The sequence below is a fragment of the Calypte anna genome, chromosome 15, assembly GCF_003957555.1.
Source record: "Calypte anna isolate BGI_N300 chromosome 15, bCalAnn1_v1.p, whole genome shotgun sequence".
Classification (NCBI taxonomy): domain Eukaryota; kingdom Metazoa; phylum Chordata; class Aves; order Apodiformes; family Trochilidae; genus Calypte; species Calypte anna.
In genome coordinates this window covers 2,215,182-2,243,162 of record NC_044261.1, presented here as the reverse complement: position 1 = coordinate 2,243,162, position 27,981 = coordinate 2,215,182, and the positions used below count along the sequence as shown (strand labels likewise).

General features: G+C 41.7%; 1 protein-coding gene across 5 annotated transcripts in view; it reads left to right on the top strand.

Moving 5' to 3' along the window:
* Positions 1-26,174, top strand: part of MLXIP (MLX interacting protein) — a 42,295-nt gene extending 16,121 nt beyond the window's left edge. For 3 of the 5 annotated variants that reach the window (XM_030460376.1, XM_030460371.1, XM_030460374.1), the window contains 16 exons: positions 4,569-4,675; positions 5,017-5,102; positions 6,012-6,101; positions 6,382-6,423; positions 6,782-6,953; positions 7,886-7,975; positions 8,818-8,909; positions 9,059-9,722; positions 13,048-13,169; positions 13,871-14,057; positions 14,854-14,978; positions 16,801-16,899; positions 18,637-18,764; positions 19,749-19,872; positions 20,044-20,173; positions 20,817-26,174. In XM_030460376.1, the coding sequence (XP_030316236.1) occupies positions 4,569-4,675; positions 5,017-5,102; positions 6,012-6,101; positions 6,382-6,423; positions 6,782-6,953; positions 7,886-7,975; positions 8,818-8,909; positions 9,059-9,722; positions 13,048-13,169; positions 13,871-14,057; positions 14,854-14,978; positions 16,801-16,899; positions 18,637-18,764; positions 19,749-19,872; positions 20,044-20,173; positions 20,817-20,938 (2,380 nt within the window). In that variant the 3' untranslated portion in view covers positions 20,939-26,174. The remainder of the gene's footprint in view (positions 1-4,568; positions 4,676-5,016; positions 5,103-6,011; positions 6,102-6,381; positions 6,424-6,781; positions 6,954-7,885; positions 7,976-8,817; positions 8,910-9,058; positions 9,723-13,047; positions 13,170-13,870; positions 14,058-14,853; positions 14,979-16,800; positions 16,900-18,636; positions 18,765-19,748; positions 19,873-20,043; positions 20,174-20,816) is intronic. The other 2 variants (XM_030460372.1, XM_030460373.1) reach the window with 2 other exon arrangements.
* The last annotated feature ends 1,807 nt before the right edge of the window (positions 26,175-27,981 follow it).

Here is a 27,981-nt window from a genome sequence, read left to right as displayed (position 1 = left end):
CCAGTCTCGATAAGGTGTTCCTTGGCAGGTGTTGCAGTTCCAATTTGCCAGTAGCCAGCTTTGTTGGTTTGGTTTTTTGGTTTTGTTTTTTTAACACTTCCTTACACTTTTTCAACACTTTAACACTTTTATTTAACACATAATACTCATGATAGAGGAAAAATGTGTGTCAGTTCTAGTACCTCTGTCTTCAAGACTGAAGTTCCATTTTTAAAAGGAGATGAATCAAACTCTGGGGAGGGTTTTGTTGTTTTAAAATCTTTGATGTAGCTTCAGCACAAAGCTCCCTGTTGTTTATGGAGTGTAGGCAGTGTAACATCCCCCCATAAACCTGGAGTTGGCTGCTGCAGGAGGGTTTCAGGTGAGGAGGATGAACTAAGTAACCAAGAAAATGAGCTGTCCTAATGCTTGCTTTTAAAAGGGACTGGGGCTGGGATCAGTATCCCAGGGCTGGAGCTGGTGTGACTTTGTAGGTGTGAATAGTAAGATGCTAAATCATACCCTCCTCACAAGTCCTACACACATTGACTCAGTGTAGAAATGTTTTTGTTTCACTTGCCTGCCTCTTTGCTCCAGCACACAATGCATATAATCTGATTCTCTGAATGAACCTTTGTTTGGGAAAATATTGTTAGTTTTGGCTCTTGGAGAGCTGAGTTGACAGGCCCAACTCCCCAGCAAAACAGATTGGAGATTAAAAAACAAACTAACACCACGCCTTCAAAAAAAAAAAATGCTGGGGGGAAGCCAGAATGTTCCTTTTCTGTATTGCTGAAGAAGCTAATCTATTTAGCTACTGTAATATCAAATCAGATTTTTTTCCCTGTTACTTAAATTAAGAGCCTTATTGTGACCACCTGAAATTAAAGGAAGAATCTTACTCAAAAGATTTCATGATCGTGTACAGGGAGGAATCAGGGGGAAAGAAGGCACAGAGGAAGTGGGAAGATCCAGGCCAGGTATTCTCTGAGTGCAAAAATAAAAAAACCTGCTGCTGAGCTAGGAGCCAACTCTGGCTAGAGAGTTTCCTTGTCCATGCTTATCAAAACAGGTGAAAGAGGGTGGAAGGAGAGGTTTACATGTAGGGTACAGTGTCACAGAAAATGTGTCCCACTTCTAGCACTCTCTCCCTTCATAGCCATATAATTCAGCCTCACTCTTTCCTTATTTTTAAGCAAGAGTTCATGCATTTTTTCCTTCAAGGGGTGTTTTAAAGATTTCTTCTTTTGTGCAGCATTTGGTTAACTATAAGTTTGATAGCAAGAAATTCCTTGCTCAGCAACGTTCACATGTTGTGGTGTGGAGAATGAACTTGATTTTTTTTTTTTTCTGAATGAGGAAAAGGGATTTTTCAAACTGCTGTTTATGGTAAAGTCTTCCATATTCTACTGGAAAAGGATTTGAAACATAATGCTATGGCACTGTTCTGACTGATCCTGAGGTAGATAAACAAAGGGGAACTGCAAATTGAATCAGAAACTTAATAAAGCATTTGAGCTGTGTAAAAAAAAATAGGTAGGTAGGTTCTGTTGTACTGTATAGTTCTTCATCAATCAATTCAGTTTATTCAAACCACTCATTAAATGGAGGTTATGGAAGCTGACCAGCCCTCTGTGATTTACTCTTGGTTTGGGTGGAATTTATGTTAATGTTTACAACTCTCCTTCTCTGCCTCTTAAGTCATCTTTGTAGAAATCAGTTTTTCTTAAAATGCTGGTGTTTCTTAATGCTAGTTAGTAATAAAAAAACCCCCAAACTTCTGGGCTTGCACACAGATAAATGTCTTTCTGTTCAAATCCTGAGGGTGGTGGTGTCACATGGTTTTCTGATGAACAAAGTCCATCTTAAAATCCTCAGATTTAAGGGAGGAGAACAGGGGATTCTTCTGTTGTGAGTCATATCAGAGCTTGATCATGCTTCTACTGATCTTGGCAGGAGTTCTTCTACTGACTTTATAGATTGGATAGTTTTCCAGTGTTATGGAGAGATACTGGTTTAAATTGGAAGTCATCCTAACAGCTGTGGATGGTGTCCCACTTGCCTCATCCCTGTTAAGGAAGAAGCTCACCCATTGCATGGTCCCTACTGAGTCAAAAGCATCACCCAGGTGTCCTGTAAGATCATTCATTAACTGCTCTTCCAGATGATATTTGTTGCCCATACACTTAAAATGCTGTGTATTGCCAGTCACCTGTGGAAGGCAGCCCCTAAAAAAAATAATCTGTGGAGACAAGAAGGGAAGAACCCTCCATAGGTGCTGTGTGTGCCTGAAATGCTTTTTTCTGTGTGTTAACATGGAAGAGATGAGATTCTCAGAGGCAAAACTATGCCTAAAAATGGACATTGCCAGTGTGAAACGTCTGATTTGTAATGTGCTTGAGTGCATACCTTCTCCCTGTGTGCATTTCAGTTTATTGAATTAAAAACTAAAAATCAAATTTCACTTCATGGGTGAAAGCTGCTGGGAGTGGAAATTTCAGCCTCACTTCTGCAGCTTCTCTTTGGAAAACACTTTGGACTCCTCCACAGCTTGCTGGGGGCCCTGTGTCCAAAGGGGAATTCCATCTCTCTCAGCTGAAGCTTTTTCAGTTGGTTTGCTGGGATCTCATCACATTTGGTCTCAGGAGGTGGAGATTTCTGCATGGGAGGCTGTACTGAGCTGCTGGAATGGATTGCACCTTGGCCACCAGATGTTTCCAGCCACTTTGGTTTGATCTGGGACTGAAGCAACGAAGATCTGCAAGTCACTATTCCTCCATCCTTGTTCGCATGAGCTGGCTCACCGTGGGTACCACAGGCTGCTCTTCTGGCACCACCACAACCTGCAGAATTAACCAAGCATCTGGTTTCTCTCTGTGCTCCTCTCTTTGGGCACCATCTGGGCATCGCCAGCATCCTCTAGGACGTGCTGCTGGCTGGTATGGATGCAGCTGTCCCTGTGGTACCATGGTGTGTTTGATCCAAGCCTCCCTTGGGATGTTCTCCTCCTCCCTGCTGTCAAACCAGTGGAGAAGGAGCAAGGACCATTTGTGCAGTGGTGTTTTCTGCTTGCAGGTACACTGGGACTGTCTGGCTGACAGGTTACTCTGCATTTCTTGTAGGAGTTGGCATGGGCTTAGATACTGAGCTGGCAAGAGCAGCAGACAGTGAGTCTCTCCAGTTGGGATTTTTTTGTTTTTGTTTTGCTGCTTAACAGCCTGAAGATGGGTTTCACCTAGGCATCTGCTTTTACTCAGTGTTGTTCAAAGTAATCAACTTCCCATTGACTTTGGAATTTGGAAGAGTGTCTAAATATTGTTGTCAGCTTCATGCTGATTCCTCTCCACTGGGACTGAAGCTGTTTCACTTCTGACCTCAAGCTGGACTTGTGTGTTGCTCCCAAGGGAACTAAAAATAATAATTATTTTAAGAATAGGTTCTTAATAACTTCCTTCTTTTGATGCACAACTGTTTTTTTTGGGGGTTGGGGTTTTTTTTAGCATTTTGTAAGAATGTAGTAGAAAATGTTTTGAACTATTTGTGTTTTCATTCTGGTTTTAATTGGCTCTTTGATAATAAACAGAATGCATAAGCATTAATTACAGTTCATTTTTGTTTATTTGTTTAGAAAAGCATTTGGTTTTTGTTACTTTAAGTGAAGATGATCAGAGTTTTATTGCTTTGGCAGAGCTTTGAAGAGATGAACATGAAGTTGACAGATTTCCTAGTCAGAGGCATGTGGGCATTTTGTCAGTGTTGATGAAGCATCATGAGGTTAAGCTCCTGTCTCTGAACTGTTCATGTTCTTATGAGAAACAGAAAAAGATGTGCTTTAATCCAGGTTTAGGAGGGATGATAAGACAGGGTGTGCAATGATCTTGAGGCAGAACTGACTGCAGTGAGCACTGTGAAGGTGATGAGAGTTTGTAGAGATGGGGAGAACATTAAACAGATGAAGAACCACTGTCTGCCATGACCCACAGCAGCTGAGTAGAAGTGATATAAAGTACTTATTTTGGAGATCCTTCAGTAAACTGGAATAGTCTCAGAATTTAGAAGTGGGGTTTGGGGAGATGTATTTTGAAAAGTGGTCTGTGGGTGTACTAGTACACAAGAAAAAAAATTAAAAAAATCCAGAAGAGCTTTCCTGGACTTCATTGAGCATAAAAAAAGTGTGGTTGTGCAGTGTCAAGTGTCATCAAACCCAGCTATGGAGAGGAATGCAAGTAGCTAATTGCTTTTTCTCTTCCTTGCTTCCTTCTTGGTTGATGGAAGCTCATAGCCTGACATTTGAGAAGGTGGAATACTGGCAGGGAGAAAAGTGTTGGTGAAATGAGTTTCAGTCCTGATAAAGATACTTGTGAGGCCAGTGGTGACAGTTGTTAGCAGGCAGAGGAGAATGTGAAGCACTCCTGAAAATTGGACTTGTTTCTGGCACCTGGATCAGTCCAGTCCAGCTGTGGAGCTTGTCACTGGTGAAGTGTGGTTTGTACTTTTTTCTTCTGACAGGTTTTGGGGCATTCGTTGTTTTGAAAGGAGGGGGAAGAGAAAACCTGAAAGCAGAATGATTGTTGTCTGTTCTGTTTCAGTGGGAAGCTGGTTTCACCAAAATGGAAAAATTTTAAAGGCTTGAAACTTCAGTGGAGAGATAAAATCCGTCTCAATAATGCCATCTGGAGGGCATGGTACATGCAGTGTAAGTATCATGTTGGGTTGTGTTGCTTGCTACGAGTTATTTCCTGAGAGACATAAATATAAGAAGCAAGAGAGAACTGAAATTGCTTTCTAATGAAAAGCTCAAACATCTGCTGGAGGCCTCGGTGTCTCAGAGGCTCTCAGGGCAGTGCCTTTGGGTCAGTGCTTTCTGGAGATGTCCACACAGAGTCTGACCTGAGCAGTCCAAGCACAGCCTGAGACTTCCCCATTTACTGTTGGCTCTCGGAAGGAATCCTGGCTTTTATATTTTGCCTCTGAAGTGTCAGGGCTCTCTGCAGAGCCTGCAGGTGCTGAGCACTCAGATTTTCATTCTTGTTTCAGACCTGGAGAAGCGCAAGAACCCAGTGTGCCACTTTGTGACCCCCCTGGATGGTTCTGTTGATGTCGATGAACATCGTCGGCCAGAGGTCTGCAAAACCCACAGGACAGACTAATGAGCTCTAGAGCTGCTAACAAGATTTTTCTTGTTCACTAAGTGTGAGAGGAGCATGGCATTTCTTTGCTCTGATGTCTTTAATTAGAAGGACCCTTAATATCAAGCAGGTTTGCTGCTGAAGCCATTTTTATATGCTTACTGTATTGAGATGATGAAGGTGCAGCCAGAAGGACACTTGTTATCTACATAACTTATGTCTAAGTTCTAGTTTAGGGAAACAAAAGCCATAAAAGTGTAATTTGAACAGGTAAGATTTTGACAGCCACTGCTCTCTTCTGGTTGGAGATTGCTAAAGTCAGTGGGAAATCAGAGTGAGGACTGTTTGCAGGATTGGATCTAAGTGACCCTGGGAGAGTTTTCTATGCCTTTATTTAATTGATGAGGTGTGATTTCTAGACAAGAAGTTTCTTTTTCTCTATAAAGGTAACTTCACAAAAAGAGCAAACACAAGTTTGAGTACTTAAACATCAGATTCCTAATTCTTTGTGTCCTTCTGAACAGCTTTTGTGTGTGTGTGTGTTCATACAAGAGAGTGAAACTCTCATTGCCTGTTTTCTGCATAACAGGATATTGGATGGCTTATACATTATATTTTAGTAAATTAATTTTACAATTGTTTTTTTTTAAGCATTTCTTACCTATTGGTTGTGGGAGATGCTGACAGTGCAGACATCATCTCTTTGTTTGTTTATTTGGGGAAGATGAAGTTAGTACTGTCAGGTTTGCTCTGTGATAGCTGAACTCTGACAGTGTGGGCTGCTGATACATGAGCTCAAACAGAATTAACATGCTTTCTTTTGCACAATATTTGCTTGGAAATTTAGGGAACATTAAGCCATTCAGTGATTCCATGCCATTCATGGTGTGTTTGTGTTCTCAGGCCACTGCAACAGAAGGGAAATACTGGAAAAGAAGAATTGAAATAGTCATCAGGGAATACCACAAGTGGAGAACATACTTCAAAAAAAGGGTCTGTATGTTTACACAGTGAATAAAGCTTACTTGAACTTCATCAGTATGTTGTTGCTTTTTAAGTTCTGATGTCACATTTTCTAGCATGCAAGAATACTTAGAAGAGATGATAAGCTAACACGAGCACACTCATCTGATTAGTCCTACTTCACTAAAAATTATTGTGCAGGGACTAATAGTGCATGATTGGATCTTAAAAGTTTTGCAAAATCAGGTCTTCTCTTGGCATGTGCAGGACCTATTCCAACTTTAACATTTGTTTTGTTCTCCTTTTGCAGTTACAGAAACATAAAGATGAAGATCTTTCAAGTTTGGTCAGGGTAGGTAATGCTGCTGCTAAGTGGCAGTATTTCTGCTTGTAGAATCTGCAATAAGTAACAAAGCTGTAACGTGCAGTAGCTTGCATTGATTAAAATCTAAAGACAAGCATCTTGCTTCTGCCTTAATTAAGTTTGGGCACCTGAATGTTTCTGCACTGTAGACAGCAATGTAAGACTTGTAGCTTAAATTGGATGGAGCAAGAGTTGAATGTAAACTGCTGTGATAGAAGAAATGATAATTAGTATTGGGTGCCCAGAAAGATCAGGCTCTTGGAGAGCTGGCACATTGTTTCATCTTGTTACTGAGTCCTAGCTGGCACTGCTTCCTTGCCTGACTTTTCTTCCTTTCCTTTGGTAGGATGATGATGTGGTTCTCTGGCAAAAGAGAAGGTATGGCAGAGAAACCCCTGTCCCTATGGAGGAAGACAGCCTCTTGGATGCAGATATGCTTATGTCTGAGTTCACTGACACACTGTTCTCCACACTGTCTTCACATCAGCTTGTTTCCTGGCCAAATTCCAGGGACATAGGTATTTGTTGGCTGTTAGCAGTGGGAACTTTTGGGACAAGTGTGCTTTCTTGCTTTGCTGCTTTTCTGGTCTGGCCCAAGAAATTTGTCTTTACTGAACCAGATAAAAATAGATCAGAGACTGGAGCTCTCTAATGCTTTATGGGTTATGGAATCCCAGTTATTCATCTAAATTTCATTTCTGTCTTAGCTTCTTACATGCTGCTTCTAGCACTGTCCTCTAGTGTTGCTCTGAGTAAGTAATGAGCAGTATTTAGCTTTATCAGTGCTGAAGGCATTTTTACTTCAAACATACATGTGTGTGTGTATTGCCAAGAGTCTGCCTTTGTTTTTTTTTTGGATGTGTCTCAGAACAAGTGCAAATCTCCTGTAAAAACAATCCCAAGAGCTACCCCATTCTGTCCAGTGCTCTCACAAGTCAAGGCACTGACTGTCTAAGGGACAGTGAATGTCCATTGTGCATCATCCTTGCTGCACTGATGTCTGAGCTGTCTGAGCAAATCCAGAGCAACTCTGGTTTACATGAAGTGTACTGGAGGCAAAATGAAACAGATGATGGTTTATTTTAAAATGCTGTGCTATGAGCTGTTGTGCTTCCCAGCAAGTTTGTGTATTGTACAGCAAGGGTAGGGCAGGAGTTTTGGGAGCAGGAGCCATCCAAGTTTGGCAATCCCTTAGAGCCTTCAGGTTTCACCTCTTCCATTTCATTAGCTGAAAGTTTTGTTCCTCAGTGGTTTGATTACAGAACTGTGGTGCAGTTCTGAAGAAAAGCATATGCTCAGTTCATTTCAGCAGCAGTTTTTCTGTAAACATCCCTGGCAAAGCCTGACTGCAGAGTGTGTGTTGGGGGTGTAGCCAAATGCTGAATTTTTGCTGCTGTTCCTGTGTGACTAACGTGAAGCTAATCCAATTTTTTTCTCTTGAATTTTGCAGCACACTTAGGAAATGCTGACATGATTCAACCAGGGCTTATTCCACTCCAACCAAATTTTGATTTTATGGATACTTTTGAGCCTTTTCAGGGTAAGAATCATATATGAAGTCAATTAATTTATTTAAAATTTCAGTTATTTGTGAGCTAGTTGTTAACAGAGTCTTAAATATTGGAGGTACTGAAGGAAGGATCTTTTAGTGAAAGGTGAAGAGCACTTGATACACGTTTACATTGCTCATTATTTCAGGCAGATGCATATGTGGGTAGTCTCCCTTGTTACTGTGACCCCAGTCCCTTACTTACCTGGATGTGAGAGTCACTTTGGGATTGTTTATTCCAGGGCTTGAACCTGGCTGTTAATTTGCCTTACAACAGAATAGCATTTAGTTCTTAATTCATTGAGTAGTAAAAGATACAACATCAGATGTGGGCAGGAGAGCTCACAGAATCACTGAACTTCTCCCATTTTACACTTCTTAGTGATGAAGTTATTTAACACTTTGCTTTCCTTGGAACATTTTCTGGTACTAGCAAGAGAACACATGACATTAAACTACTACTGACAACTGTGATGGTTGTGGATCTTTGTGGCAGTCAAAAGTTGCATCTGTAACATCAGGGGAATTTTGTGGGGTTGCATTGAGAATCAGCTCTTGGTTATCTGTGTTTAGGTGAATCTTAAGCAGTGGACTGAGTTTTGTGTTGTCCTCAGCTTGCATAAAAAGTTAAAGAAGACTCCCCTGAGGGAGGTCAGTTCCTCTGGGAGACACCACCACATTGCTCAGTCAGCATGCAGTTGTTAACGAGCAAAAATCTTGTTATTTCATTATTTGCTAAATAGTCTTTATATTCCCTTGAATTTTAGTATCTAGCAGTGCTGTGCCTTGAGTATAAAAAGTAGAAAATTAATAGGTGACTTTTCATGTTTCAGATTTATTCACTCCCAGTCGTTCCAGTAGTTATTTCCCTTCTGTGTCTGCTGTCAGCTCGGCTACAACAGACAGCAGCAGCCATTCTTCCCAGGTAAGAGCTTCTCAGTGTTTCTGACAGCCTCATCTCAGACAGCTTTGTGCTGTGAAGACTCCTGAACATGAGCCATGTCCTTCTGAGGAGTCCAGCCAAGAGTTTCAGGGGTCAAGTCTGAATCTCTTGCTGTTTCTCTTTCCCCTCAGTCTCCTGTCCTGCCCTCGGGTTCGTTGCCCAGCACGCTTCCAGCAGGGAACATCAGTGATGGACTGATTGCTTCCTCAGTACCTGCTCCTGTCATTCCTGAGGTTGGCACTGAGCAGTGTTCTGGCATTAGAAGTGGGGGATCTTTCATCCAGCCAGCAGACTTCACTCCCGACTCGTCTCTTAGTGGGCCACAAACTTTCATGCCAGTGTTTCAGACACCCCTGCCACTGCTTCAACCTGCAGCACAACAGCACCAGTCCCCGTTGCCTGCAGTGCCTCTGAACTCCAGCTTAAGCTCTTCACCAGCTGCGTTTGCTGCCCCAGAAACCCAGAAGATTGGCCTCTGTGAATCTACAGTTATCACCCACACAGCTTCTGCCACCTTGACCCACAACGCCCCCGCCACCACCTTCAGCCAGAGCCAGAGCCTCGTCCTGGCGACGCAGCAGCAAGGTGCAGGAGTGCCTTGTAACCTGGCTTTCCAGACTACTGTCCTGCAGGGGCAGCCCCGGCCCCAGGTGCAGTCCCAACTGACATTTGCACTCCCCAAAGCTGTTCCTCTGGCCAGTGCTGGGACAAGGCCCAAACAGTCACAAAAAATAGTGCCTCCTCCGAAGCCTGAAACAGTGTCCTTATTGGTAAAGAATGCCTTCATCACCCCAGGTGAGAAGCATTGGTGGGGTAATGGTTTTTATTTCTGAGTGGGACTAGCAGGAGGGAGAGACCTTCTTGCTTATGTTAGTTTACATATTAAGTACAAATACAGCTTCCTGAGGGTGTCCAAGGAACCCCTGAATCCACTGGTGTGTGGCTACACTGCTTAGTGGTATGCTCTGGACTGCTGGGAGAATTGGAAGCATTTTGGTTGTGAGTGTGAAAAGCTGACCTGCAAAAGGTGCATCACTTGGTGAGGTTTGTGCTGCTCTGTGTAGGTGCATCAGCAATGGGATGACCTGAGCTCTCTGCTCCTGCCCCATCAAAACCTTAGGTCTGATGTTTAATTCTCTTCTGATTAACTCTCCCTTTCAGAGCATTCAACCACAGTAGAGCAGGAGATGGGAGGGAGATGGTGTGGGATGTAGAATGGCAGATCTGTCCCTGTCTCTGATCCACCCTGTTAGCCTGGACAAGTCACTGCCTGCCCATGTATCCCCACACTCTGCAGTACCAGGGTCCTGGTGTTCATCCTTCAGATGCATTCTGATGTTTGTCACAGGTGTGCCTAGGGCTCTTTGAGACCACCAGGTACAGTGCTGGGTTTGGGAGCAGCTGTTCAAGTGGACAACAGCATTGGTCCAGATGAAAGTATGGGAGTGTGCCTCTCATCCACCATCAGTGCTCCCTAGCAGGACCAGGGGGGATGAGAATCCATCCTTCCCATGAGGAAGGGGTAAGACAGGCAGGGGGAGCTGTGGATTTTTGTCTCAAGCAATCTGCAGTCTCTTGAGATGCTGTCAGGAGCACCTGGATTTCAGCTTGGTGTCTGAGTGTCAAGCTGTTAGGCTGGGACCTCCACAGTGGGTGGAATTTGGACCAATTGGTTAAGGCTCAGAATAGCAAACATGGATTTGTTTTGCTTGTGGTGGTTCTTGTGGGAAAGCTGAAGGCTAGAACAGGACAGGCAGTACACATTTTCTTGGGCTTATTGCAGAGTTTTTTGATTTGTGCTGGCTGGGGGCCAAGTGACTTCAGTCACCTGAAATATGCAACAATAATCCAAGAAAAGCCCTGCCTGTATGGGACACAGGCTGTACTGAGCAGCAGGTGTGTCTGCCAGGGCCTTACATTGTGGTTACCCACCAAAAAAAAAAAAAAAAAATCACTGTTCAGAAGCAAAGCAGACCCAGGGATCTAATTCTAGCATGTCACTGGGACCAAGCTGGGCCATGATTGATAGCATTATGGTGTTATGGCAGTGTTCCTGTCTGTAGTACATAATAAAACAGGAATCTGTGCACCTACAGCAGTCAAGGCATTCCTTCTCCATCTGGTAAAGCACTGGTGACAGCTCCTTTTCAGAAAGCCTTTGTTCCAGATGTCTTGGTGCTTCCTGGGTCATTCCTCACCCCATGTATCATTTTCCCAGTGCTTCATCAGGTATTCCCAGACCACCACAACCAATGGCTTTGTTTCTCATCCAGATTGGAAGTTGTTGCAGTTTTTTATTCCTGGTAATGGCATGTGACCAGGGGTCACACTGCTCCTAAACTGCTGGGACATCAAGCTCAGAGATCACATCCAAGATTTTATGTAAAGAACGGGAGATTTATTTTTAGCAATAAAATAAACATCAGTATTTCTAACTGAGGCATTTATGCCTGTCATTTGTGTTCAGAACAAACAAATGATCTCATGACTGTAACACAAATTACATTTTAACTTGTGTTAGGAAAAGATGTGTAACGTTTACTGCCCTGTGATACAAGGACTCAAAAGCCTGCACAGATTGTCTCATGAGCTGCAAGACTTCACATGGGAAAGAACTCTGTTATCACCACTACAGGATAAATTGTGTGAGTTTGAGAGGAAAAGTCTGATGCATGTATGGGATAGAAACATTAAAAATATAAAGAGGCATCTAAATAATGCTGGCTTTTAGTTACTCAAATGTGGAGGTCAGAAACTCCAAGTTTGTGCAGCAGCATTAATGCACTGAGCTCTTCAGCTCAGTAGAGATGTCAGAAGTCAGACTGAACATTAATGAACAGTGGAATGGTTGTGATTCCAGCTTTACATGTGGGAATGCTCAGAGAATGATCTCCCTGTATCAGGGCAGCAGTGCTCTCTGCCAGACAGACCCACACAAGGGCTGGCACAAGGTTTGTGAAACTCACAGGCTTTTTTAATAAAGCCTATACAGAAACTTTCCTGGGTTCAGAACACAATCACAGATGACAACACAGCAGAGGAGAGGACACTGGATATCCCTCACTCCCTGTTCTACTGGGCGTGTCCTTCAGTATCTTGGTACCAAAATTCACAGGGGTAGCTTGGCAGTGGCTGAGCTGTTGTGACACTTTTTGTGCATCATGACTTTATTAGTACAAAGCAGAGCTGAAGCCAGTCCAGGCTGGAATGAAACTGAGTAAGTTTGGTTTAGTTTTCTCATAAAGCATAGACAAGTTGTGTCTTTGCACACAGGATGGTTATTCATGTTCTCTGTAAAGTCTGGGGGTGAACAGTGTCAGCTTTAATGTCATCTTATTAACTGTACATCTGCATTGGTTCAATTGAGATCTGAATGGATTCATGTTTGAATACTGTGATGCTGAAAAAACCTTAGAGCAAGAATCCTGATTCCTGTCATGGAGATAAGACTCCAGTACAGACTTCTGAAAAGAAGTCTTTTTTGTAACTTTCTCTGTGGACTCAAGTGCTGCCATTCACAATTACCTCTAACAGTGCAGAATTCCTGGTTCTTTAGCCTGATTTCTGGAATTTTGGTGCTGATTCCCAATCATGCTTGGTTGTCTTGTGTTTGTGTGTTATGTACTGCAGCTGTAAGACCTTATAGATAGTGAAAGAAGGTAGTTTAGTGAAGTGGTGAGGAGGGAGGAGGATTTACTGTGTGTACAAGGAAGCATAAAGTACTGAACCTGCATCCTTCAGATGGTTTCTCTCATTGACCCTCTCTGGGTCAGCAGTGCAAGCCTGAGATCCAAGAAGAGAGGTGAAGATGATCCTCTCAACCCCAAGTCTGAGAGAATGAAGACACTTTGAACCTCCCTGATAGGCTGAATGTCTGTGTAAATTCACCTTGAAACAGTGCAGTGATGCTAGAAGAGTCAGAAATAACTGATGTGGTAGAGTCCTGGGTTAATGAGATTATCCCAAAACTGGTGGCACTTTGTTTTGCAATGAAACAGTACAAATTAGGTGCCTGCTAATCCATTCCCCCCTTCAATGACAACTGATTTAATACAAAATAATCTCCAGCATTTTTTTTTCTTTGTCTCATTAACTATTCTAACTTAATTGTGTTCTTCAGCTGCCTTTCAGGGACAGTCCAGAGCTGTGATTGTAACTCCAGCACCTTTAAAAAGAGAAGGGATTTTGACGCCAGCCACGTCTCAGTCTAATGTTGCAATTGCACCAGCTGGAATTGTCAGAGTAAGGAGAAGAAAAAAAATATGTATTTGTTTTTTAGGCCTGTTATTTGCAAGCAGTTAGAGCTGTAATGTGCTCAGGAAGGTAACTAGTCCACTAAATCTCACCTGGTACTCAGCATACGCATCTATGCATTCAGCATTATGTTTGCTTATTTTTAATTGAGCTACTTTATGGCCCTGGGAGCATTATGTAGTCTTCACAGACTCCTACACAACAGTGAGATTGTAAAGAGCCATGTGTACATAGAGCCTTGCATGGGGATGGTTTGTGCTTTTCCTTAATTGTGCAGAAGGAGCCCAGGATGCTCACCTTTCTGTTTGCATGTGGGAAAGTATTCCTGGAGTGGGTTTCTGAAAATGCTGTGTGGAGGAAGATAGACATAGAGTTTAGTCTATTATGCTGTTGATATGTTGTAATACTTTAAGTTATGAAAGGATACTGGTGTCCTGCCAGATGTCTGACTTCAGTGCCTGCCAATTCCTTATATGTTAGCCCTTGTTTCATGTCATCAGGTTGTTAACCATGTATTAATTTGCTCCTTCTAGTGAAAGGCAAGGTAATAAATGTCTCTCTCTTTCTCTCTCTCTTCCCCTCCCTTTCTCCTTTCTCTCATCCCTTCTCTCCCTCTGCCCCCATCCTCCCCTTCCTCTTGTCTTTTCCTTTCTCTCTTTTTCTCTGTGCTATTTCTGTGCTGTTCCCAGGCTCCCAGGGTGACGGAATTCCGTAGTAACATTCTGGTTGGTCCAGCACAGCGAGCACCAAGTAGTCAACAAACCCAGTCCACAGTCTCACATCTCTTCTCTCCTAGTGTAGTCCAGGATGCCTTGGTGAAAGGAGAGCAAATCCCTTCCCACAGTAGCAGTTCACAAGTTCCCTCACCTACACCCAGTAAGTTAGAAAGCTCTAAGCATTCTCTCTTCCCTACATGTGTGTTTCCATGGGTTAGGCAGAGTGTAAGTGGGTCTTGAGGATCCCTGGATAATTTCTCAATGGATTTTTAGGCCCTTCTACCCTGCAGCTTTGGTTGCATCCAGTTCTTTGCAGTTTTGGTTTTAAGCTACTGTGCAGCATTCCCACAAACTGTGATTTTGTCCTTCCTGTGTGTGGCTCCTTTCTAAAAGGATGTGCTGTCATTGTCACCAAGAAATAAAATCTGTTTGAAAGGCATCTGAGTACAAAGTATTGAATAGGTTTGGTGTTCAGTATTGTAACTGTTAGTGTGACTGGAGGATCACAGACTCAGGCCTTGTTAACAGCAGGTAAGTGCCAAGACTCCTTTTGCATGTGTGTTGGGAGAGTGGTATCTGGACTGGTTTTGGAGACATATCCTTGCTCTGCTGGTAAATGGCTTCTAAGTGTTGCTGTCATGTCCCAGGCTGTTAAAGCCCCTGATGGCTGAGTAGCAGGAGGATGGACTTGCACCCTATGCAATCAACATGCCCTTGCTGAAACCTGTGTGTGGAAGGAATACTGTATATTGATATTTGGGATGTATTAGCCTTCTGCCTGGAATCACTAAGCTTTCCCAGCAATGGTGACATTTTCTAGCATGTGGTTGGTGCATCAGTGAGTGTAATTGAGTTGCCAGCTGCATTTCAGTTCAACTCTGAATTGAAACTTCTCAGCAGTCCCCTTTGCTGTAGAGGTGTTTGTTAATGTGACTTCTCTCTCTTCCTTTATGAAGGCAGAGACTGTCAGAATTCAGGCCAAGCTTCCCCCTGCACCTCTGAGCAGAGCCCCAGTCCACAGTCTCCCCAGAACAACTGCTCAGGAAAATCTGCCACTGACTCTAATATGGCTGCACTTGAGGTATGTGTCCTTTCCTTTGAGGTGCTTTTTTTCATTGCTTTTGTAACTATTTTTCTGCCCTGATGTCTGAGCATGGACTAGAGAGGAAGTTGTGCTTCAAGGACACTTCTGTGCCTCAGCCTAAGCTTGTGCTGCATCTGTTCAATTAAAAATGTCAGACTGCTCTGCTCCTCAGGGATGTGTCACCAGAGGGGCCAGGCTTAACCATACCTCTGCAGGTCCTAATGGTCACGACAGCAGTTCCTGCTGTGGCTCACTGGAGTGTTGTGACAGGTCTCAAATTTACTCAGTCAAAAGCTTCAGGCTTAGTTTTCTAAACCCTGGCTTTTTGCCATTGTTCTGTTGGGGCTCTTCAGTCTGCAGGGCTCTGGCCAGTGCTGGAGGGGGAGTTCTTGACCTGCTGAGTTACTTACATGTCTCCAGTGATGCTATGCTGCTCCACAGAGAGGCAGATCCACAGACTCTCCAAGTTACACCTGTAAAACTCTTCAAGAATTATTGGGGTAAGAACTCGGCGGTCTAGAGAGAGCACCTGAAAGCTGACTGTACTTCACCCACAGGCTGACCTTGTCAGAACACTGTCTGTGGTGCTATGAGCAACTTATCCACAAAATCCAGCCAGTGCAGGGTGGTCAGCTCTAACCCTCTCATTGATTCTCAACCATTTTGCAAGTGCCATCCCCTTTTTGGCTTCTCTGTATACCCTGTCAGTTGTCAGCTTGACTAATTCTGGGACAGAAAGGTAAGTGTAACTCCTTGCAGCCTGATTGCACTCAATTCTAGTTCTGTTGCAGAGGAGAATCAGAACTGCACATTGCTTATAAAAGTTTTCAGTTCTTTTGCTTGGCATAAACGCTCACAATCCGTGGCTGCAGCCAGAGAGGAAGTGAGCAAAGGAACTGCTCATTAGGACTGGGCTGGTGATGGGCAAAGTGGCCACTAGATGGAGGAGTGACCTTAAAAGTGGGGACACATCAACGCGTTAGGTTTTGTGGCCATTTAAATTCACCCGTTTTGACAGGCAGTGCTTGGGAGATGGGCTGTTAATATCTCTTCTGTAAAACGAGAAAAACGGCTCTGTTTGCCAGTCTCTAGCTGTGTGTTCTGTAGCTCCCCTGCATTGGTGGATAGGCTGAGCAGCTCTGGATTGCTGAGTAACATTGTTTTTTCAGTTTGGCAAAGCACAGAGGGCGCTGGAAGGCTCAGTCATGCTCTTGAACACACTTATTTTCTGTGTTTTTGGGCAGCCACTTCTTTAATAAAGCCACTTCTTTTAATAAAGCCTCTGCTTTATTACTTTGTTTTCCTCTATTATAAAATGGGGGGTGGTGAGCTGCTGCTGGAGAGCCTTGCTCTGCTGCTGGTGCATTCTCAAAGTGCACCATTAGTGGAAATTTTGGTGGAAACAACTTGTAAGGTTTTAATGTTCCAACTGAAAAGGCTGGTTCCTGACAAAGCCTTTATCCTTAGGTATAAATACTAGGAATAAACTAAATGGCTGGTTTTAAACTTAAAGTCTTCAACAAGATACTAACTAATAACATGCCTCAGAAGTTGGAATTTGACTTCAGAAAAGGAAATTGTGTAGCAATCATAAGAAGGAATTTTGATTTTAGGAAGGAAGCCCACAAGATGTGGAGTTTAATGTGCTAGACACTTTAAAATAAATTATTTCAAATTTCTAGTGATGTGGCTTTGACTGGGAAAACTGAATGCCCCACTTCAGCAAAAATAATACTGTGGATTTGAGTAGCTGAAATAAGTCATAGCAGTAGAACTGTAAAGGACAACAGCACAGACTGAGCTCATTTTATTTATGCAGAATCGAAGGATGAGGCGCATTTCGGAACAGAAACGAAGGTCTAATATCAAGATTGGTTTCAGTACTCTGAACAGCTTGGTTTCAGCCAACTCCATGTTGGTAAGTAACTTGGCAACACTAGCAGTTTAATATGGAATATGATAAAGAGCCATTCTACAAGACTTGATTTTAATCTCTTCACTGTTGACTGGAAATGCCAGTCAGTCAGTGAGGATACCTGAACTGAGGGACTTGGAAAGGGAAGGGTGATAAATCCATGGCTTATAGTCCAAAGAGAGTGTGAAAGCATTTCATCTTCCAGACATTTTTGGTCTGATGTAGCTTCAAATGTTGAACAAGTTTTGTCTGAAAACAATTCTTTCTCTTGGGGCCCCAGTAACAAAGATTATGTCACATTTGCACTGTAAGATGACTTTGCATTTACTGTTACCTTTCTTCTGACATAGTGGCTTTTTGTACCCATTCTGGATGGGTTCTGGTCCCCATAGCTCTGGTCCAGCTTATTCTCCCTGAACCATGATCCATCCAGAAGCCAGGTAGATGCTGTTGGTACAATGCTGGCCTGGCTTAATACACCTTGAGGTTTGGCCTGAGCCAATTTACCCACCTGTGAGCACAACCTGTTAGCTTGGGCTTCCTGCCATGCTGCCACAGCTGGGCTGCATTTGGTCAGCTCAGAGCACAGCAGAGCAACCTTGTGCACCTGCAAATACTGTTGAGTCATGTCAGTGAGCCAAAGGAAGAACAAAACCCTCCAGTGACATTGCTGAAAATTCCTACATTGAGATCTCTACCTCCCAGGAGGAGGCAGGGGCCTGGCCAGTGGAGATGATTTTGAAAATCCCTCTAGAACTCTTTACCTCTGCCTTTAAGAATTTTGTCCTGTGCCCACAGCCTTGCTGATTGGGTTGGTTTGCTTTGTTTTGTTTTTTTTTTGGTCTCTGTCAAGTGTCTTCTGTGCATAGATTGTATTACAGAGGAAAAAAAAATTCCCAACTGACTTCTCATTGGCAAATGGCTTTGTCCAAATTAAGAATTTATCTGGCCACACTAGTTCACTAGATAGAAATAAAAATAATTGAAACACAGGCTTGTCTGCACAGCAAAGTTCTAAATGTCTCTTGAAACATGGGAAATAAGAAAGCTTATTTTTTATTTGTTTACATGATTTTTATAGGTTTATACATATAGGCCATAAGTTGTCTGAATGTTACTTTCTGATTTGAATAGCCTGTTTGAAAGTCAGTTTTGAAAACTGAGGTTTAACAAAGTGTCTGATTATTTTATTTCTCAAGTACTGATTTTTTAAAATTCATTCCTTAAAACTGAAGAGTATTCTACAAAAGTTCTATGACATTTTTTCTGTCTCCTTGGATGATAGCTAGACCCTGTTGCCTTCTGTTTAATAACAGTAACTGCAGGCTTCCTAAACCAAATCATCTATATCATCAACATCAACCAATGCTTGTAACACCACTCTAAATCTGTCAGCAGCTGTAGCACACCCTTCAGTACTCAAGTAAGAACTGTAAATATTTTAAGAGGATCGGTAATGAAATAAAACCTCTTAAATTATTAAAATAATTCTTTCAACAAAGCAGCAAAAAGGGTAATTTGTGGCAGAACACCACCACTGCAACCACATTTCTCTGTACTGATGTGGAAACAGGAGTCAGAGGGAGGAGTTGGGTGTTACCTGCAGTGTTTCTCTCTGCCTTTGTGCGCACGGTGAAGGAAGCTGCAGCGCTTTCCTGGGTGTTAGAGCAGCTAGGGCCAAACTCTTCACCTGTCCAGCTTTGTTCTAGAAAGTGAGCTTTATGTTTGTGTTTGGTCTAGATCAGCCATGCAATCACGCTCCAGAAAACAGTAGACTATATCGCTAAACTGCAGCAGGAAAGAACACAGATGCAAGAGGAAACCAGGCGCCTGCGGGAAGAGATCGAGGAGCTAAACGCTGCCATCATGTGAGATCTGGGGAGCTTTCTGTAATGAGGCAGAGCAGCTTGGCTGTTGCTTTGGCTAACTGCAGGGAATGTTTGCCTTGACAACAGATGGGTGTTGGACAGCAAGCTACCAACTTCTAAACAAAAAGCAGAATTGCTGTGGGATGGGCACTGGTAGCAAACTGCGTGGATTTTCTGCCGGCTCTGAGCGTGGGCGCACGGCAGTGGCAGCATTGGAAAAGGTGCATCAGCTCCATTAGAATAATTCTGAGAAGCAGCCAGTGATGGTGGTTTTGTATGGCTAGAATCACTTCATGATGGCTTTGCTGCAGTTTTCTTTCCAAATGCAGTCAGTTTTTATAGGAAAATGTGGTTGAGTATGTAAGACACAGGATCTGGAATCAAGGAGCTTGTCACTGGCTGAAGGTAACTGCTAAGTCACTTCACCTTCCTGGTGCCTTAGTTTCCTCTCTGCATTTTCAATAGTTTATTGCAAAGCATGTTGAGAACCCCAGTGGTTTTTTGTTCCATCTACAGAAGGTTTAGGCTTTATCTCAGCCTTGCCCACAAAACAATGTATTTTCATTTTTCTTTAGCAGGGTGATGATGTCTGTCTGGTTTTATTTTAGATAGATCTATTTCTTAAGAACCTCTAGCATCGCTCAGGAGTAACTCTCTAAATTTCCCTGGACTCCCTAGTGTGCCTTTTTCTAAACACATGCCAAAAGCTATTATATTATGCTTTGTTTTCAGTTTTGTTGCTTGTAATAAGAAGTGTGTAGCAGTTTGAGAAATTGCTTTGCTGTGTGAATCCAGACAAAACTGGTGGGAAAACAGCAGCTATTCCTGGCTATAGCAGTTATATTCTGGGAGGGTCATGCACTGGGAAGCCTCCTCAGTCAGGGAGACTGGGGATACACCCTATTCTCTTGCTATAATTTAGTTCTGGAAGAGAAGTATTTCCTTTCTGGTGAGAATTCTGACCTCAGAACATCATCTTCTCAGTTCTTGTCAACAGCAGCTCCCTGCGACTGGGGTTCCCGTAACACGGCAGCGATTTGACCACATGAAGAAGATGTTTGATGAGTATGTGAGAAGCAGGACCCTGCAGAACTGGAAGTTTTGGATTGTATCCTTTTATATTAAACTGCTGAACTTGAGGTTGGGTACTAATAAATAATAAATTGTGTCCATTTAGAAGTCTGTTGTCTTCTCTGCAGACTGAGCTGTTGTAGCCTTTCCCATAGAGTGTTTTGAACACCTCCTTTGTTGTTTTTCTTGACATTCTGATGATTTGCAGTTCAGCATTATTATTAAGCCATTGTTTGAGTCCTTCAACGGGATGGTTTCCACAACAAGCTTTAAGGATCTGAATCAAACTGCAATGGCCTGGTTGGATCAGCACTGTTCTCTTCCTGTTCTGAGACCAAGTAAGTGAAGTTCTATCCCCTGGTTACTCTAGGTCAGAGGGAGTGACACCATATTTAACAGCATTTCTTGAAAGTCAGAGGATGACAAAGAAAACGCACAGATAGAAAATGACTTCCAGTTTCAGTGGAAAAATAAGAACCCCTTTTGACTGTGAAAACACCTGTTTTCATGCTTATCACTGAACAGAAAAACTGACCCGAATTGCTGAATATACATACCAGAATGTATGGAGATAATCAGGAGATAAATCATACCAAACTTACTCCTTATGAAGGAAGACTTCTGAGATTTGTATTGAGCTTTGAAATGACTTTGGGCATGGTGGTTTGAGCTTTCCCCCTTTGCAATTCAGCAAGTATTTACATTTACAATTGTAACTGCCAAGTAGTGTGTGCTTTCTTGCAGAAATAGGTGATTTTTCTTTTGCAAGTCCTAGATCTCCATTTCTTGCTACTTTGTACTTGCACATCTGTTTACTACTGTTGCTGTGTGAGGAGGTGTGGATGTTTTACAGAAGTATTTCCATAATTATGTGTAACAGCCTCTTCGTACCCGCACGCTATCCTGCTGTTTGCAGCCAGACAAATGGCTTTCCTTGATACTATTCTGCCTTTTTTTTTTGTTTTTTGTTTTTTTTTACAGTGGTGCTGAACACCCTCCGGCATCTAAGTACAACCACCTCAGTTCTGTCAGATCCATCATGCCTGCCAGAGCAAGCTGCTGAGGCAGTGAGCAAGATGAACAAAACAGCTGGCGAAACCTAACAACCAAAGACACTGAGTTGCTTATCCAAGGGGTGGAGAACCTGCCAGCCTAGCAGCCTGGCACATCTCCTTTCAGTTGGTGCACTTTAGAAAGAATTGTTTCCATCACCCAAGACGTTCAGGGCATCTGGCTCTGCCATCAGAATATGTGCAAGTAATATGCAACGTTGTCATAACGTTCTGATTCCACCTCAGTGCTGTGCTGTACTCCGTTCAAGTGAGAAAACACCAAGCTCAGGTAAATCCAGCAGGTCTGAGTCCTGCAGGCAGCAATATAACTCCATCAATGCAGCATGCATCTGTATGCAACAAACATATTTCTATGAAACAGCTCAAAGTACTCTCTGAAGTGTAAATCTTGTACACCAAGGAATGTTCTCTTAAAGGGGGAAATACACTTTTGATTTTGTGAAACAAAACCTGCTTTTTATTTTGTTTCCTGGTATTCAGTTCCTTTTGTTTTACTTGAACAGTGAAAGTCATTAAACAAGAGCATATTAAAAACCAAAGGAGAAGAAAAATCCATCTATGATGTCAGCTCATGGCAAAAAATACTAAAATTAAAATCTCAGGCTGTGTTTTGTGTATTTTTATTTTAATGAGTGTATCAGTGCGTATGATCACTTTCAAGACATGCTTTATTTTCTAGCAAATAAAGTAGCTGATTTTTATTACTTTTCCTGATATAGCCATTGCAAATGAATAGCAGGCTGTGCAGTAAGTGCAAGAAAGCAGTTTTAAATTGTATAAATTCTGTGCTTAGGATAGCTAGATGAATTTTCATACTAATTTAATCTGTGAACTGTTTTCTTGTACTCTGCAGAGTTCAGCTGCCTTCCTCATAAAACGTGTGTGTGTAAAACACATCCACAGGTCAATGTAGTAATGCTTCAGAGACAAGCAATGAGTTTGTAATGTTGAGAAACTGGCTTTTTTGTTATTTCAGGCACTGTATCAAACCACATGGACTTGTAGTCAGTTCTTTGCTTCTAGGGTTGGACCAGATTGATCCTTGAGGTCCCTTCCAACCTGACATTCTCTGATTCTATGATTGATTCTATAATTCATCTTTTTTTTTGCTTGTTCTTTTTGCCTTCTATCTGAAAAACCTGAAGGACTTGCCTAATTTGGTCTGTATGGGAAGGTAATGTTCATCATTAATTATAAAACTTGAAAGTGTAAAACCTGAACTACTGCGTAACATTTTTCTGTGGCAGTCTGAGCAAGTACTGTGCTCTGCTGCAGATAAACTTTGTCTCATTACATCAGTGACAGCCTGTCCATCCTGAGACAGCCCTGGGATATTCATTCCAGATGTTGCTCATAGTCTGGAGTCATCCTGTGACCCTTAGGATTCCACTCGTTATTTGATTCTGCTTTTTAAGAGCAATGCAAACTGTGGATAATTTGTCCCTTGTACCTCCTCTGAATAGTTCTCTCCCAGTTTCAGAAGCAGGCTGCCTGGAGGTGCTTAGCAGGCTGTCCCAGTGCTAAAAGGAGCAGGTAAATCATGTGGGCATTGCACATGCTGGAATGGGCTCAGTAGCTTCTCCCTTGGGGGACGTAGTTTTTCTCTGCCTTCTTTCCAACCTTCTCCACTTGCTGGGCCAAAGTTTAAAATAAAACAGTAGGTTTGGGGAGTGGGAATAAGCATGGGGAGTAATTTTCTGTCTTCCTGAGATTTTGCAGCTAATGGCTTTCATTGCAGAGTTGACTCCTGTGTGAGCAGGGCTGTAGCAAGATGAAAGCAGTGAAGGTTTAACCCCAGGGCCCTCTCCCTGAGCAGAGGTACTGTGGGTTGAGGAACTGGGGGCTGGGGGGGAACTGCTGGGGGTAAGGAGAAGAAGGGGAAGACAAAACAGTATGATCCAAGTACCAGCATGCCTTTCTGTAGGTGTGCAGACAGATGAAGAGATGCTCTTTTCTTAATTTTTATTTTTTAAATTTTGACAGTAGATCTGACTTAACCATTTGGCATTTGTGGCACATGTGAAAACTCGTGTCCTTGTGACAGAACCAAGAAAAATTCAAGCCTCAGCTAAGGAACAGTTTCTTGAACCAGTGTATAAAGGTTGTCATTAGTGATTAAATAGTGAGTAGATTTTGGTGGGGAGATTTTTATCTAGGTTTTTCATACATAATTTTACAATAAATGAAGCAATATTCTTTCAGATGCATCAGGGTAAAAACTGTTGAATCAAATTTGTAAATTTTTTTTTCCAAATCAGTGCTTTAAATCCTCCCATTTATCACTGATTGTCAACTTGATTCCAGTGAACTCATTTAACACTGTGATTAGCTGGGGGGTGTCCCTCAAGCTCTTTCTTGACTGGGCTATCTCATGGAGATGCAGAGATATCTCCTGCCTGTTTGCATGCTCAGAATATGTATCCGGTTTTCTAGAAAGAAATCAGTAGGCAAATTGTCCAAGAACAAACTCACTTGTGTTTCTGCTGTACTTTCCAGATGAAAAGATTTTGTTATGCCTCCCTTGCAGTGTGGTCTCCTGCTTGCCAGGCAATGACTTGGCTTCATTTTTACCTTGTTCTCATTACTATGAATGACATGAAGAGTTTTGTCTCAAGCAGCCAAGTGCACTAGAAGTATTTTTCAAAGCCCAGGGAGATCTGACAGCTTCTAAGCTTAAATCCTGACATCTCAGATCTCACTGAATGGATTGGAAACTGAAAGGGACCATAAAGTAATAGGAAGGGGTGGTGTGATTGAACTGCTAAAAATTTTGCCCATCAGCAGTTTTTATCTGCACTTGGAGGGAACAAAATATACTCATTGCACCATGGTTACAATTGGAGGTAAAGTGCTTATTCTAATACCTTGTGGTGGAGAAACAAGATCATGGCACTATTTAAAGCTCATAAATCTTAATAAATAGAAAAAAAAACTAAATGAAGGATTGCTTACTTCAGAAAGAGTGTAGGAGGGAAGAGAGGAAAAGTGAAAAGATCCCTTCCATGTGGGGCAGTTACTAGAAATGATGTGGCAGATCTTTGAAGCAGTGATTCAGTGTTTTTTAGTTTGGTTTTTATTTTGTCAGCCTGTTCTTGCAAATCAGAATTCTTTTATCAGTTAATCTTGTGAGAGGTGTGATTTCACTTCTTTTGGGAACAGGAGGAAAAAGCTGTGTTATGTCTCACATCTGCACAGTAGAAGTACTGAGGATTGATATGAAAACAGATTGACCACGTATGTATCAGTTCCTGCTCAGATTTCCACTTTGGTTTTGTTTCATGTTCTTAGTCTCTTTCTTACTCACTGGGGAGTCTAGATACTGTCTTTAAAAAAAAAACAAAACCAAAAAAAAAAAAAGCAACAACACAACATGTATTGAGTAACACTTTGCCCTTTAATTTAAGCAGTCTGATTTCCTCAGTGTCACCAAAGGATTCTTAAGCAAGCAAAACACACTGTGCCTGTAGTCTACACAGATTTCCAGATGATGCAAGTCTGTCTGCAGTGAATTGGTGCTAAATGTATAAAGAACATTTAATTGAATACGAATCATGATCAGTCAAAGCTGACATATTTCACTCAGTAAGGGAATAAGTGAGATAAAATACTTATGGCCTGTGATCTGCACAAAGTCAAACTGAGATTGTCTTAATGGTTCCTTCTGAACTTGAATTCTATTGATCAGTATATTGTAGGTGGCCCCCACCCCAAACACAAGTTCTGGAGAATTTGTGCATTATTTCATCTGCTTATTAGGCTTGTATGATGCTGCTTGTTAGCAGGAGGACTAAACAGTACAAGTCCAGGAGCAAAGTAGACTAGAAGGAAATAATGAGTGGGAACAGAGAAAAGCCCATGCTTCATCTTGGCAGTCTGATCTCTGCACAAAACCAAAGGATTCTGTGTTAATTCCATTTGACCCAACTGACCATGTTCTTCCATGCTTTTCTAGACCCCACAGGAAGCTTTTCTTGAAGGGAAACTTACTAGAATGTTTCCATCTGTGCCTTAGATCTTGGCATTTGGTGATAGGTGCATTTGATTTATCTGAAATCACTCATTCTTCCCCTTAATAAAACACTCTGGAAAATTCAGTGAATTCATAAAGTGGGGCTTCCCTGGGTTTTAAGGTTTTTTTTTAATCTGTGTGGCATTACTGTGTCCCTTTGAAACTGAGGTTGTGAAAAATTGTGTGTGTGTGGAAAAAAATTGCTGCTTTCCTGCTGACTTCACCACCCTTCACTCCCAGGCACAGACACACACGTGCACACACGTGTTCCCTCTATCATACCAGAAGCTGGACAGAAACCCAGCAAATACCCAAATGCTTAAATCTCTCAATCTCTCCTAGAATGGCTTGAAAAGACAAAGGGCTGTTACCTGGCATTAAAAAATGCCATCCCTTCAATTTCTGTCTTCAGCAGCTTTTACATTCCCTTTGGAGTGTGTGTCTATGGATGTGTGGCAGAGGTGACAGGGGCAGGTGGATTTTTGGGTTGTTTGCTTTTAAAATTCCAAACTCCTGACAAAACAGTTTGAGAGCAGGAGAGGGAAGCTCACTGCAAAAACGTTATTTGAAAGCTGTTTCACTTTCTGTGTTTCTGGAGTGGATGATTCGTGCCTCAACGTTGCCAACTAGGAGATAACTGCTGAAAACAGAATTGTTAACTATTGTGAGTTCCTTTTTTCTTTCTTGGTATCTCTTCTTTCATTGCATAAAAAAACCCACCCCAAATCAAAAGTCTAACCCTGGTTTAGGAGCTTTTAAGGATTCAGTCATCAGAGGACTGTGGACAATTGTTGATGACTTTTAAGAGGTTTGACAACAGGAGATTTCCTATTATTCCTTCTCAGTTTATACACCTGAGTTTCAGAGGTAATTTGTTTGGTTTTGTCCTTTATAGTGCCCCAGTCTGGTTCTCACAACATCAGCTAAGGCCTCAGGTTTTCTTTTGTTCCATTCTTGGTTGTATTTCATCCTCATTTGCTGTGAACAGAATTGGTAGTACCAAATAGTATCTTGATCAGTAAAACTTGATCCAGTTACAGAGCATCACATTTCTGGACTTTTATAGCATGACTTTCTAGTCATGGTCTGAATTGCTTTTATATCTGAACTTTTCCACCATGAATAAGGATTTTAATCAAAAAATATCAATGTTAGGAGCAAGCCTTTTAGTTCATACAATTAATAAATTGTTCTTTTTTTTCTTCTACCTTGTATTTAAATGTGTTTTAAGTGAGTGGAGTTCATTCTTGTTTTTTTTTTAAAAAAAAGGCAAAAAACAAAAAAGCTTGGAGGTATGAGGACTTCAGGTTGTGCTCTTGCTTTGCCTAGGTTTCCTGTTCTGTTGCATGACACAACTGCTGTTGTGCTGTTGACATGTAGCACTTTTCAGTAGGTCTGTTAAATTGTGCAATGCATTTTTTTATATTTACAACCAAAACAATAAAGGTTATTTTTTGGAAGAAACTGACTGTAATGCCTTTATTTTCCAATTAGATGATGGGAAATGGTACATGGTATTGCTTCTGGACCACGACCAGCACCTGCCATCCTTTTTACAATTCTGAAGTGGTGTTGAGGGCACTTAATTATAATCAGACACTTTTAATTATATTAAGCACAACAATGAGAAGCATCTCTTTTGACAGAAATAAGTAGGCAAACTTTTACTTATTTCTGCACCTATTTCTACCAGGCTGATATTTCTCCAAGAAAGGTAAAACCCATAAGCCTGTGGGGGCTGCACCACTGCCTTGAACCCTGGTGTTCTTATTTTCTTGCAGGTTTGGATTTGAGGCTCTTGGCTGAAAGGACAGTGGACTCCCCAGAGCAGTACTGAGTTGGGTAACATGGTATTCCCATGGAATTGATGTCAAGTGTTAGGCAGTGAGCTGCTTAAGTCCATTTTAAAATGAAACAAATCGTATTTTATCTTCTCATTTAATGACTGATTTTTGTTTTTCCCTGGTAGGACACTTCAGCTCTTTGTGCTTCAGTTGTCACCTCACTGATACAGTGGATTTTCTTGCCTAGTGGAAGCAGCACTGGGTGACTGAGCCTCTAGCTGAAGTGAAAGGTAATAGATTAGTTAAAAATAGGGATTTAATTTTACAATCATTGCCTAAGACCTGATGTTGGTTAATCTCATCCTTGGGATTGGTGACTTTGACTTAATGTAGCTTATGAGTATATAATATTCTAATATCTTTAACTTAGGTACCAGAAGCAACTAGCTGAATTGCTGCTTAATAAACCACTAGGTTTTCACTGCAAAATACTGTAAAAAAATTACAGTAATAGAAGAATCCAGCAATATTTGTTTTATTTAATCTCATTTTATTTAAAATCCAGGTTTTATCCAATTATAGTGACAGAAAATAAGTAAAACCCTTTTAGTATTAAAATATAAAAGTTAAACATCTGAATAAATATATATGAACTCTATAATTACTTAACTTTATAAAAATATAGGGCACTAGCAGAGAAAAGTACAAAGTCAGTCTACTGACAAGCAACTTTAAAAAAATAATTGCAAGATAAAAATATAAAGAACATTAAAATTGCTGAAATCCTGCTTTCCTGTTGGCTTGATTGGTTAATTAAATCACTCTGGCTAGATTTAGCCAATCCTTTTTATACGCTGCTGCAAATAAACCAGTATAAATAGTTTTATAATAAATATAATTAATAACTTAAGATATTTATCCTTTAAACATTAAATTAAACTAGTTTATATAGTGATAAGATGTTGGGTAGCAACTCCATGAGCAGTGTTGCTCTGGCATCAAACTGATCCCGTTTAGCCAAACCTCGTATCTTAAAGCAGTTGGGTATTTTTGCCCTGGCACATTACATTTCTGTGGAAGAGTAGAGTTTTGTTGTGTTTTTCACATATTTCTCATATTTCTCTAAAACCCTCCAGATGTACATCTTCTTCTCTGCCATCTTCATCCTCTGGACCTGGCTGGGCTCCACCCGGGGGAGGTCCTGGTTGCTGCAGGTGTAGAGCGCGGCGCGTTCGCTCAGCGTCACGTACAGCTGGTTGAGGTTTCCATCCACAAACACA